At 39.0% G+C, this 14,200-nt stretch overlaps 1 protein-coding gene across 1 annotated transcript; it reads left to right on the top strand.

The window, feature by feature from the left end:
- The first annotated feature begins 1,881 nt into the window (after positions 1-1,881).
- Positions 1,882-7,792, top strand: LOC117398331 (leukotriene B4 receptor 1-like). The gene is made up of 2 exons (XM_033997322.3): positions 1,882-1,987; positions 5,613-7,792. The coding sequence occupies exon 2, from the start codon at positions 5,640-5,642 to the stop codon at positions 6,723-6,725; it is 1,086 nt and encodes a 361-aa protein (XP_033853213.3). The 5' UTR covers positions 1,882-1,987; positions 5,613-5,639; the 3' UTR covers positions 6,726-7,792.
- Positions 7,793-14,200: the final 6,408 nt, after the last annotated feature.

The following is a 14,200-nucleotide window of genomic DNA, read 5'->3' as shown; positions in this document are numbered from 1 at the left end:
TAAGACATGTGCAACTATTTTTTATCATATTGCAGAAAGTGTTATATAGAGTGGGTCCAAATTGGCAGTTCTGATTGATGAGTCTACTACAGTCAGTAAAAAGTATGTTTTAATTATATACATTACGGCTTGCCTTTGCGATTCAGGTGAACTTGTAACATTCGTCCTTTATGTAGTGGAACTTGCTGCCAGTAATGCAGAAACAATATATAAAGCATTGCTTTCAACTCTTTCCTTCATAGTTTCACAGAACACATTCTCCAAGAGCGCCTGATCTGTTTTGCCTCAGATGGAGAATCCGTAATGCTGGGTAGTAAATTAGGAGTAGCTGCCAGGCTTGTGAAATATTATCCAAAAGTTTTAGTTTGGCATTGCATGAATATTCATTTGGAATTGAGTGTTGCTGACACAGCCGATGAAGTGACATGAATGAATCACTTTCAGATATTTTTTGTCAAGCTATACTCCTTCTGTCATTCTTCTGCAAAAAACAAACGTGAATTAGCATTATGCTGCAAAGCTTTATCAATACAGTGGCTGAATGAGTCTTAAGTACCAGGTGGGTTGCTTCCAGTTTTAGGACAGTAGAGGCAGTTTGGACACAATACCCTGCACTATACAAACATTTCACAGAAGCCTCAAAAGATCCACGTCGAAACAGTTGTGAGAGAAGCATGTACATTGGGTGGCAAACAGGATCTGAAGTACAAGTTTTGTTCACAATTTAGGATTAATGTACGATGTCCTTGAAGAATTGTCAGAATTCTCCTTAGAGTTGCAAGAGAGAGAAATGACAATGCCTAGATTCTTTACTCTCCCATCAGATATGTGTCTTCCTATCCATGGCTAGTAACCCAGGGCTACACACAAAGAATCCCAAAATGCTGCCCAGTCTTTGGTGTTCAAAGGAGTTCCCCTGCTTGATAATCTAAGCATGATAAGGCAATTGATGTCTCTCTGTTTTTTTTTTTTTTTTTTAAGTTTAGCCAATAGTAATGCGGATAGAGTGCTTACCTTCCATGTTGACCCAGTTTGACAGAAGTACAGGTGACTATGAGATGTTTATAGAGAACATCAAAATCTTGCAACCAGAAAACTGGCCTCAGAGATGCAACACCAGATATGGTGAGGAACAAATTCACCAGCTTGGCAATTTTTTTCTGGTAAATACTACCCAAGCATGTAGAGCTAATAGGGAATACATTGCAAATGTACAACAAATGGTTAATAATGCATCTGGAATTCCAGACAAACGTAAACCTCTCCTAAAAACAATAAATAAATGACACATGTGGTGTCAACAGCAGACTGTGAAAGGGGATTCAGCCAGATGAATATTATCCACAGTGGAATTACTGCTTCTTTGAAATTGGAAAGCCTGTCAGCCTTGCTTTTTATAAAATGTGTTGGCTCTCCTCTTGAAAAATTATACAAAGAGTTGGTTGACCAAAAAGCATTGTTTAGCTACAAATTTGAAAGTCAGAATGTGAAACACTAAGACTGCTGAGCACAGCTATGAGTCAGTTTGGAAAATATTGTAATGGGACTTCTTAGTTCTTAGTTTTATTTTATTTTTTTCAGTTTTTCACTTTTAGATAGAAAGAAACCTCTGCACCCCTTCAAAAAATATTTTTGGTAAAGAGCCTGAAGATTACGCTTAACTACATTTGACTCAAGAAACAAACCAAAAACAAACGTTGTGCACAGCTTATAAAATTGATTAGTCATGAACTGAACGAGTACTGCTGCCAAGTCAGTATGATATCACCAACTGTATTGCAGAGACTCCTCCAACGTGTTTCCTGAAATTACAACACATAGCAACAGTTTGCATGTAAGACATCACTTCTGCTTTAAAAACTTTCTTTTATCAGACAAAAAAAAAAAAAAAAAACAAGACGCCCAGTAGTAACGTGTCTGTGGACTTTACCCTGCGTCGCCGTGGAGTTTTTTTACAAAACATAACAACGAACCAGAAAGGAAAACTGTAAGTAACTTGAACATGACCCTGTATATTATAGCTGTACGCCAACACACGTTTTAACAGTGATATAATGTACTTATTGTAAATATACGAGTAGAAAATTCTTATACCAAAATATGTATAATTTAAACTTTCGATTCAGTGCGAAAGAGTGAGAGATGGAATCGTTCTGTCTGTGTCTGTATGATTCCAGTGAAACGTCAGGGACTGACAGACAGCGCTAGATTCTGTCCTTCTTTCTGTCTGTCTGTTCAGACAATGAGAGCCCCCCTACCAATATGGAACAAGAGGCCAAGGAGAGCTGAAACACTAGTATAGGATAATAGAAAGTTTGTACAGGTGTAGTGAAACATCTTGCATCCCCTCACTCTCTGCACCGTCCAGCCCCTTGCGCCTCCTTGCTTTCTTTCACTTTACGTGCACGTGCGCGCGCAGCTGTGAGACAGACGGTAGATACATTTGTGCTGTTTTTATTCTCCAGTATTTTTTTTTTCTAAAAATAGATAGTTAAAGTTTCAAACGAGCGCTATTTTATTTTATTTTATTGTTTTTTTTTTTGTTTTTTTTTTTTTTGGTTTTGTTTTTTTCTACCAGTAAGCTAAAATCTATATATAAAAAAATCAACGGAGTTATAAATATCATATGGGAGATAGTGAAATTGAAGAAGGAATCTATGAAAAAGACCAAGGAGTTAATGTTGACTCAGAAATGTCTTCATCTAGACAAAGTGGGGAAGCTATAAAAAAGGCCAACAAGATGCTCGGATATATTGTGAGAAGTGTTGAATAAATCAAGGGAAGTAATGTTAAAACTTTACAATGCATTAGTAAGACCTCACCTAGAATATTGTGTTCAATTCTGGTCACCTCGTTACAAAAAGGACATTGCTGCTCTAGAAAGAGTGCAAAGAAGAGCAACCAGAATTATCCCGGGTTTAAAAGGCATGTCATATGCAGACAGGCTAAAAGAATTGAATCTATTCAGTCTTGAACAAAGAAGACTATGTGGTGATCTGATTGAAGAATTCAAAATCCTAAAAGGTATAGACAATGTCAACCCAGGGGACTTTTTTGACCTGAAAAAAGAAACAAGGACCAGGGGTCACAAATGGAGATTAGATAAAGGGGGCATTCAGAACAGAAAATAGGAGGCACTTTTTTACACAGAGAATTGTGAAGGTCTGGAACCAACTCCCCAGTAATGTTGTGAAGCTTACACCCTGGGATCCTTCAAGAAGCTGCTTGATTCTGGGATCAATAAGCTACTAACGAGCAAGATGGGCTGAATGGACTCCTCTCGTTTGTAAACTTTCTTATGTTTTTATGTTCTTACAACATGCTCCTTATTTACTTCACCTAAATACAGGTTGTTATTAACGTTTCAAAGCACAGTGGTTTAAACCAATATAGCTTTACTAAATTATCTTGACATAAAGTAATTTGTTGTAGTTGAATCCTATTATTATTATCCATTTATCCATTATCTGTAACAGTTTAATACACCCTGGATGGGACGCCAGTCCATCGCATTAATTATTATTATTATTATTATTATTATTATTATTATTATTATTATTATTATTATTATTGTATATAGCTATAGCTTAACATTTGGAACCCCCTGTCTTTCAAGGGTTAACATTAAATGAGACACTATTTCAACTGATTTTGTATTTGGTGGTTTTAGGGTTGTGTTAGTGTAATTTAATTTTTGGCGGAACCCCAACTACTTTTACTTTGGTATCACATTGCTATAATACTTTGTCTACCCTAGCTTGCTAATTGACAAATGCAAAATTGGAAACCAATTATTCGCTATTGTATGATAACTGGGTTTGGGGTGAATGTGCTGTCCCAACTGAATCCTCTTTGGGGTCTCACAACTGGTTTCATTTGGGAGAAACCACAACTGCCTGTTAGTAATCACTTGTTATGAACATGCAAAATACTCAGAAATATTCCCTTTACATTGTACATCATCCTACCTCATGTAATGGCTCATAATAATAATAACTTGCAAATCATTTAGACATGACTTAATTTACTCCTTAGCATCAAGACTTTCATGGGGTGCAACACCATTCTTTTGTGAGTTTGTATGTAGGAGTTATAGGAGGGATGCAGGATATTTCACAACAGAGGAACTACAATGATAATCTTATCAACTGTTATTTAAATATTATTATTATTTGTTTATTTAGCAGACGCCTTTATCCAAGGCGACTTACAGAGACTAGGGTGTGTGAACTATGCATCAGTAGAGTCACTTACAATTACGTCTCACCCGAAAGACGGAGCACAAGGAGGTTAAGTAACTTGCTCAGGATCACACAATGAGTCAGTGGCTGAGGTGGGATTTGAACCGGGGACCTCTTGTTTACAAGCCCGTTTCTTTAACACCTGGACCACACAGCCTCCTATATAACAAGTAAAACAAGTAACAGACCACTAGCAAATCTTCCCAAACAATTTTCTTCTCCCAACCTTATATATAAAAGGATGGATTCTGTTGTACTGGATAGTTGAGACAGACAGACAGTTCTGTAGATGGGAGACAGCTTTTTGTGGTGGTCTAGTCAAAGTGTGTGAACTGTGGTGAGCAAAGATTTAAGGTTTCAATTCTGCTTTTTCTGTAAAAGATTAATTTCTCATCTTTTATCATCACAAACTAACACAGGTTATAGGCAGTTCAGTATATCTAGCAATACAAAATGTCTAGAAGGCACTGAGAAAGACTTTCAGTCACAACGTTTGTCACTGACTTTTAAGTTAAGAACTTATAATACAGTATACAGTAGTTTTTGTAAGATAGAAGCTACTTTGCACCCCACTCAAGGTCGGTTCAGTCATAAAGCCTCCCCTGATAAAAGTTTACCACGGTACATGTGTACTGTAATTTTGCAGTTCTCCCATGCTTACCCCATGGCTATACTGTGCATTTATTATGGTTTCCTGGATGGAAATACGACTCTCATTGATCCAGTCTTGGTTTTACTACAAGTTTAATAACCCCATACCACTCTTGGCTTTGCAATGCTTACCTATGCTTTACTATGCTTTCGCTGTGCCTACACTTTGCAATGCTTACTTATGCTTTACAATGCCTTCACTGTGCAATGTTATTATGCATAGTTACAATGTACTTAATGTGTACATCTTTTTGCAAGATATATGTAAGTCCACAATTGTATCAGAAAAGGTTTAGGGAAAGGGACAAAGTTAGGGTTAGAGTTAGGGTTATATCATTAAGTACATTGTAACTATGCATAATAATAATGTAATTATGTGTAAGTACACATGTACACAGTAATGAGAGGCACTTAATGTAAAGTGTTACCTAGACAGTTTATGTGAATCTATTTTTATTTTTGGAAACACTAAAAGAAACTGCAATTCTATGACAAATGTTTAGACTGGAAGTTATTTTCAATGGAAAACACTGAAAAAGATTTCTAGTTGAAACGTTTGGCATGGGACATAAGTTTCTTTTAGTATTTTAATTGAAGTTTCTTTTAATACTTAAAAATTCAATGACAAACATTGCAGGAGTCTTTTCCAGTGGAAGACATAAACGTTTTCAACCCTATTGAGTGTTCAATAGTTATGAATGCTATTATATTTTTGACTAGGTAAAGCAAGACCTCTCCGAACAAAAGATGAACACCACGAGCAAGTTCAACACAACCTGTAACAAAGGATCCCCAGCGATTGGAATCGGCATCCTTGCTACAGCATTCATCCTCGGTCTCCCTGGCAACCTGTTTGTGATCTGGACCGTGCTCCTCAGACTGAGAAAAAGATCCATCACCTCCGTGCTGATCCTAAACCTGGCAGCTGCAGACGCAGTCGTCCTCCTTACAGCCCCGTTCTTCATCCGCTACCTCGTGGTCCTGAACTGGGAATTCGGGGAGGCCTCCTGCAAGATAATGCACTACATCTGCAGTGTCAATATGTACGCCAGCATCTTCATCATTGCCTTCATGAGCCTCGATCGCCTGTTAGGAGTTTCCAGGCCCTTTCTGTCCCAGAAGGTCCGAACGAAGCCTAAAGTCCGCAGGGTAGCCCTGGCGCTCTGGGTATTGGCTTTCCTGCTTGCCATACCCATGCCTTTCTACCGGAAAGTGGTGACCAGCAGGGGCAGGCGATGGTGTAACCCTGTGCACACGAGCAGTGAACACAAAGTGTTCCAGTACCTGGTGGAAACCATAGCCTCTTTCGTGGTCCCTTTTACAGTCATGGCTGTTAGTTATTTGCGCATCTGTCTGAGGCTCAGAAAAGGGAAGTTCAGACGCAGATCCAGGCGTAAGTCGAGTCGGCTGATCATTTTAGTGGTGGTCAGCTTTGCTGTGTTTTGGATGCCGTATCACATTGTTAACATTCTCCAAGTCGCCGGAATGTTGTCTGGTTCGAAGGCGCTGGAGGAATTTGCAGCGTGTATGAGGCCGACTTTGACCGCGTTTGCATTCGTCAGTAGCAGCGTGAATCCCATCCTCTATGCTTTCGCCGGGACTGCGTTCATAAGGACTTCAGGGTTAAACTTTGTGGCGAAGCTTCTGGAAAGGACTTCCTCAGAGGTGAGTAGTTTGAAGAAATCCGGGAGGACACTCCAGGAGAAGGAGGAAGAGGAGAAAAGTAAGAAGGGGGATTGCATGGAATTAGAGCAGGTCACAAATGCTGGACAAAGTGGAGAAGACACACCGAAACAGGATCAGGAGACAAATACAGAAGCACCAAACTGTTGAGCTTATATATACAGCTATGCCTTGATTATGCAAACACCCCCTTGGTAACCTGTCTTCTTGTGTGCTGTGCTCTTCTGTCATAGAAAGTGCTACTCAGCCTCAATCTCTGGTATTTAATTACAGAACAGTGCAGTGCTGTGCTATATATACTGTATATTTCAAGTAATGGAAATCTTGGTCTCATTTAGTTCAGATAGTTTACTGTACATCGACAAAGATGAAGATGCGAGCTGCAAAGAATATTAATTAAAAAAAAGGACAGAAAAAAATATTTTTTCATTTGTTCTGAAAAAATATGTTTATTATTTGCAAAAAAACTGCTTAAAAAACAAAAAAATGTGAGTTTATTTTCATATTTTATAAAAAGAAAGGAAGACTTCTATTGTACAGAACGATCACAGTTTTTGTGAAAAAAAGATACAGACAGAACCTGATTGAACCTGATTGCAAACTCTAAAATGAGACGAACAATGATTTATTTTATTTTTCCTGAGTCAGTATGAAAGTAAAAGTTACACCCATGGAATTACAAATGACATCACAGTTAATGCCAAGAAAATCCTTTGGCATGAGATAATACATCGAGCTAGAGTAACTTGGGACGATGATTATACGCAGTTCTGAATCACTATGGAATGTGGTACTTTTTGCTATCAGTTATCTTTTTGCAGAAATGTATTTTCTTAGAAGATAAAATGAAGACTACATGCCCCACCCCCTGTCATTCTGGTAGTAAACATGTTGAGATGCTAATGCACTTCTGGGGCGGCTTGCTTGCTCATTAAATCGAAAGTATTTGAGGCCTAGTATTATTATTATTATTATTATTATTATTTGTTTATTTAGCAGACGCCTTTATCCAAGGCGACTTACAGAGACTAGGGTGTGTGAACTATGCATCAGTTGCAGAGTCACTTACAATTACATCTCACCCAAAAGACGGAGCACAAGGAGGTTAAGTGACTTGCTCAGGGTCACACAATGAGTCAGTGGCTGAGGTGGGATTTGAACCGGGGACCTTCTGGTTACAAGGCGGTTCCTTTAACCACTGGACCACACAGCCTCCTATGTAAGGCTATGTAGTCCAGTGGTTAAAGAAAAGGGCTTGTAATCAGGAGGTCCCCGGTTCAAATCCCACCTCAGCCACTGACTCATTGTGTGACCCTGAGCAAGTCACTTAACCTCCTTGTGCTCCGTCTTTCGGGTGAGACGTAGTTGTAAGTGACTCTGCAGCTGATGCATAGTTCACACACCCTAGTCTCTGTAAGTCACCTTGGATAAAGGCGTCTTCTAAATAAATAAACAAATGTAACTGTAAATCTCATCTTTTTTTTACTTCCGTTAGTTAAACTGGTCTCAAAGGTGCAGTTTTTAAAGAAACACATAATACAGCCAGCATGCATTTTAATTTAAGAACATCTCGTAGTACACTAGGTTAAAGAAAGTCCTCATGCCTTATTCTTCCTGGGTCACCTCAGCAGTGTCTTCTGGGTCATGTTACTGGCATGTGAATCAATAGGGGAAGCATCTGGTTGGTTAAGACAGGAATTGTTGATAAGGTGGGGATAAATTCACCCTCCAGGTGACCAAGGAAGTGAAAGCATGGCTTATGCAAACAGAGAATTCTTTAACCAAGTCCAGTATATAACATTCTTTCAAAACTGGGCATTGGAGATTAATATAATGAAGTGCACAAACTATAAGAGATATAGAATTATTTTTTAGCTACAATCTCTTTCTCAATATCTTCAGTGTTGAAATGAGGTTTGACGTGAGAAGGATCTTGTAATGGGTTAATGAAGAGGAACTGGGTGTGTTGGTTTTGTATTATACATTAACTATGCAAGAGGTGTGAAGGCCACTAGCTACAGCAAAGGATGTTGATAATTAAAATAAAAAATTACATATACTGTCTGGCCACTTTATTGGGACCTGTCTGTCTCCCCAGTTGGGTTTGGCATCACTCTGGTATGGGGCATGTTCTCCTGGTGTACCTGGAGTCAGTGCAAAATTTAAAATTTTGCACTGATTTCTATTGAAAAGTGTACCGTCCATATTTCATATTTTACTGGTATTTTTTTATCTTAATTTACAAATAAATAAAATTGTATAAATGTTTTTGTGTTATTGTTCTTTGTGTATAGCTCTAAAACATTGTAAAAACACCATTCTATACATTGGTTATTATTTTGATTTCCATTACACGAGAGTAGATGTTAAAACTTCATGCTGATTTGAACTCGGCTCTCGCCAAGATAAGCACCAACTAAGACGTAGCTTTACAGTAAACTAATGTGATCCATATGTGTCTCCATCCATTTACGTTTCCTTCCATATGATGATGTAGATATCCTTCTGTCTGGTGTTAATGGCTGAAGTGTAATGCTGGCTCCAGGGATCAGCTTATTTTGCCTCCCTGGCGCATCAGCACACACAACGGCTGCGATGCTGGCTCCGGGGATCAACCAAAGTGCGGCCTCCTGGAAAAAAGACTAGGACAGAACCATTAGTGGACTACATCTTTATCAGCTAACATTTTCTTTGGGTATCCTTGCAGTTCTTTACTAAACTAAAAAGGGTGTCTATGTCAGAAAGGCAGTTTTACTGGACAACACAGGTAATGGAACTTAACTAAGAAATGTATAGAATACAGCTCTGTACCAAATATGAAAGTAATTTTAGCTGGCATAATAATTCCATCTCAGCCATGTTGCACTTCATTAGCTACATGGATTTACATGGAAGCTATAACATGTGTTTCTTTCAAAACCTACAAAATGAATGTCCATTTTATGGAATTATTTTGTTAGCAACAATTACTGTAAGAGTTCTGTCTATAGCAAAGAAACTTAAAAAGTCACATGACCTCATTATGGCAGCCTGTGACAGAGAGCGAATGAATCCTAGTCAACAGTCTCCCTCCCAACCTGTGAGGGCGCAGTATAACAGGAACAGTGTGCCCCGGACTGGATGGTTCGGCAGTTAATTCCAGGGTCAGTCGGAAGTCGGCAATCCAGAAAGGGGGTGGAGTCACAATACCAGAAGTCATCTCCTTAGTGCGGTAGGCGATGTGTCAGTCATGGATTCGAGGATACGTGATTGCACTCGCTACTGAAGGTGGCGTGACTGAGGGTATATCGGGATGTGGCGATGCAATCTGTTCCTTTTGTTATGGTTACGATAGGACCTGAAAAGGAGAACAGTGATTTAACCGTGAGTGTTTTTCATGTTGTTTTTGTCTATCTATTAATAATTGTATTTGTCATTGTTAGACGGCTAAACTATCCGGGAGCTGTCGCTAAAAGCCAGCACCAACCCCGGACTACACCACTACACTGCTGCTTCACTAACTGCTGTATAATTCACCACTTGCACTAGAAGCACTCACTACTGGACTTGTGAACGTGTGTGTGTGTAAAGTGTGTGTCTTTATTAGTGTTATTATTATTTCAGGATTGAACCCCATGGGTTTAAACTGTGCCATACACGTTGTTGTGTAGGGCCAGTTACTGTTATTTGCAGCACAAATAAGAATATAAAAACATAAGAAAGTTTACAAACGAGAGAAGGCCCCATTCAGCCCATCTTGCTCGTTTGGTTGTTAGTAGCTTATTGATCCCAGAATCTCATCAAGCAGGTTCTTGAAGGATCCCAGGGTTTCAGCTTCAACAACATTACTGGGGAGTTGGTTCCAGACCCTCACAATTCACTGTGTAAATAAAGAGCTGTATTACACCGTGAACTGTGTTGTGTTTGTTATTACTGAGCACTGCGTCTCCTCTACACCTGTGCACTGCAAACCACTTTGTCGCACAGCCATATAAGGCCAAAGTCCCAGACAGATTTAGAAAGTTTCTATGACCGTGGTATATGAAGTCTCTACCATAGGCGCTGGGTTATACAGGGCCATGAAGCTTGTGTGTCACCAATATTCTGGAATGTGGGCCCAGCACCACCAATTTTTGAGCTGATATATAATAATTGTATGTACCTATGACAGGATGGACCGAGGTTTGAGACTCAGAGACAGTATAAAGTTCAAAAATAAAGTTTTTAATAAACAAAAATACAAAATAAACCAGCACGAGGGCCAAACAAAAAGATTTCAAACACAAAATACCAACACAAATCAAAAACTTACAAAATAAAGTTTCCAGGCTGGGCGTTGCCTTCACTGGAACAGAAAAACAGCACATACAAACACACTCTTGCTTCTAGAACTCTCCTTCAACTCTCTCTCCTAGCCAGGGCCTCTCCCCTGGCTTTTATTCCCTGTGGCTGGAGCCCAATTATTCAATAATTGCTGATTAGTCAATTAGGGCTCCAGCCACATTCTCACATGTTTTCCTGGCAGGGAGGAATTTTAACCCCCTCCCTGCCAGTCCCAACCATGATCATAAAGACGGGGCAGTACCCCGTCACAGTACCTTTTGATGGGAATGATATCTCTATACACAATATGTTTTTAAAATCCCACCTCATAATGGATTTAATGAAAATGAGCAGCTCTGACAGGCCCGTCCCCCAGAGCATGACTGTGCTGGGGGAAAGAGCCCAGCCTCTCCAGGCTGACCACGCACCCCGGAGAACTACATACGAACCGCTCAGCACTAAGGTAAGGAAAAAACCCTACTCACATATTTTAAATTTTTGATGTAGGGGGAAAGCTCAGGGAATCCGTGACAGGGTAGTCCTTCCTCCAGGCTCTAAGTGGTCCCGAAAAGCTACCACAGTTCTGAAGGAATAGTGTAAATACACATATTTGTTATGACTTAAAAATAAATACAGCAAACCTTTGCCTTATTGATGCACAACCTGTTACTCTGCATTTAGGAACCTGGCAAATGGTTTGGTTTTCTTCCTAGTATTTCATTCGTCACTCGATAAACAATAAGTCCAATGATCAGCTAGAAAGGGCTTTATATCTTGCCTCAATCCATTTGTTCCTTATGTCATAGTTTTGCCTCCACCTGTTTTTCAGCCTCGTCTAAGGGGAAGGACAGCTATCCTGCCCCCCAGCCCATGGCTTCCAAACAGTCAACCTCTACACTATCAGCAAACTAGACCTTGAAGGGTGAGGCCAATGTAATGAAAATATGTATAACGTTGTATCTGTTGTGTAAGCTTTAATAAATATTGTTCTCTGTCAGTATGCCTGACAACTGTTTTTCGGGTAAGAATATTTAAGAACATGTGTTGTAAGAACATAAGAACATAAGAAAGTTTACAAAAGAGAGGAGGCCATTCAGCCCATCTTGCTCGTTTGGTTGTTAGTAGCTTATTGATCCCAGAATCTCATCAAGCAGCTTCTTGAAGGATCCCAGGGTGTTAGCTTCAACAACATTACTGGGGAGTTGGTTCCAGATCCTCACAATTCTCTGTGTAAAAAAGTGCCTCCTATTTTCTGTTCTGAATGCCCCTTTATCTAATCTCCATTTGTGACCCCTGGTCCTTGTTTCTTTTTTCAAGTCAAAGAAGTTCCCTGGGTCGACATTGTCTATACCTTTTAGGATTTTGAATGTTTGAATCAGATCGCCGCATAGTGTTCTTTGTTCAAGACTGAATAGATTAAATTATTTTAGCCTGTCTGCGTACAACATGCCTTTTAATCCCGGGATAATTCTGGTTGCTCTTCTTTGCACACTTTCTAGAGCAGCAATATCCTTTTTGTAACGAGGTGACCAGAACTGAACACAATATTCTAGGTGAGGTCTCACTAATGCATTGTAAAGTTTTAACATTACTTCCCTTGATTTAAATTCAGCACTTCTCACAATATATCCGAGCATCTTGTTGGCCTTTTTTTATAGCTTTTCCACATTGTCTAGATGAAGACATTTCTGAGTTAACATAAACTGCTAGGTCTTTTTCAAAATTCCCTTCTTCAATTTCAGTATCTCCCATATGATATTTATATAAATACTTTACCCTTTTCTCTATTAAATGTCATTTGCCATGTGCCTGCCCAGTTCTGAATGCTGTCTAGATTTTTTTTTACTGTGAAATAAATATAGCTCTAATTATCATCCCTTTATTATAAAAGGTTGCTGTATATCAGGGTAGTCTCACAGGATAAGGTTACAACACTCAGTGCACAGTGAGTAAAGGTGCTGTGTCACACAGTGCAAGAATGTGGGAGTAATGCTTTCTCGAAAGGAAGTAAACAGAACACCACAACTGCTGGATTTTGAAATGTTGAGGAAATGAAGATAGGTTGCATTTCTTTTAAAACTCCACCTATGAGATTGCAGAGTCATTTTAAAACCACTGACTTGACCCACAAACAGTTTGACACTACAGTAGAATTCCTTCTTAGTGTCTGTGTAGTTTACTACATTCTAACAGAGTTTATTATCATGAAAGCTGCAAATAGACAGGCAGACAGACAGTGCCTCACAATCGTCTTCAGTTTGACACTACAAGTTGTCTGCAAATGGACAAGAAATGTTTCTTTAACAATTCAAAAGCAATTATGTTTGAATGCGTTGGAGCATGTAATAAACCCCAATGTAAAGTTGCACCGCACCTTTAAGCTGTTATTTATAAGGATTAGATTTACTGGGTTGTTTTTTAAGTGCTTTACCATATCTCTCTGTGCTGTACGATGCTTGCCTATGCCTTAACTTTCACTATGCTTTATTACACTTTGCTATGTTTTTACAATGAAAAACTATTTTAGTTAGTTTATCCTGGTTTGTTTTTAACATGCTTTACCATGTCCTCCCCACATAGTGGGAGCAGCTGAATGTGAGGGTTCGGTAGAGGCAACTGTATTGAGAAGCCAGTAATCAGGAAAGGGTGGCATGTGAGCCTGAAACTAACCTGCCTGCGGTTATGAATCATCAATATAGCCTGCAGATTTCACAATAAACCAGAGACTTGTTGTAATGTCTGTCTGCTTCTTACTGGCCTAAAGGGGCCTTCAGAGAAGCATTCAATTAACTGGGAAATCCGAACTGATTACTTGAGGCAGTGAGCCAAAATAGCAGACAGCTTTTGTACTGCATTGAATTCTGGGAACAGAACCCTGATATTTACCTAGAGAACCTGATTATTAATTTGTTTTTGTTGTTGTTGTTTTTGTTTAATAAATACTGATACATTCCCAGCAAATAAACTGAAGAATGAAAAACAGTGGGCCTTGCTTTTATAACACAGACACATAGAGAAGTGGAACACAGCACATTTATTTATTTAGGTTTTATTGTACATATCTAATACAAGTTCAAATATGTCCAGCATTATTTCTCTGAATTACTTACACAATGTAATGGAGCCTTGTCTCAACTTGTTGAATGCCTTTGGCAAGTAATTAGTCATGATAGAATGTCATTGTGGGAGCTGTCAGAAAGTGTTTTAACAAGCAGGTAATAAATGTGTCATCACTTCTACTTTCCTTTATCATGCACTGTAGATTTACTGTTAAATTCAGGTTTATCTTGACTTAAGACAGTAAAATACACTTATCATTAACC

The sequence above is a fragment of the Acipenser ruthenus genome, chromosome 54 (genome assembly GCF_902713425.1).
Source record: "Acipenser ruthenus chromosome 54, fAciRut3.2 maternal haplotype, whole genome shotgun sequence".
NCBI classification, from domain to species: Eukaryota; Metazoa; Chordata; class Actinopteri; order Acipenseriformes; family Acipenseridae; genus Acipenser; species Acipenser ruthenus.
Note: the sequence above shows the minus strand (reverse complement) of the source record. Positions and strands in the feature narration are given on the sequence as shown.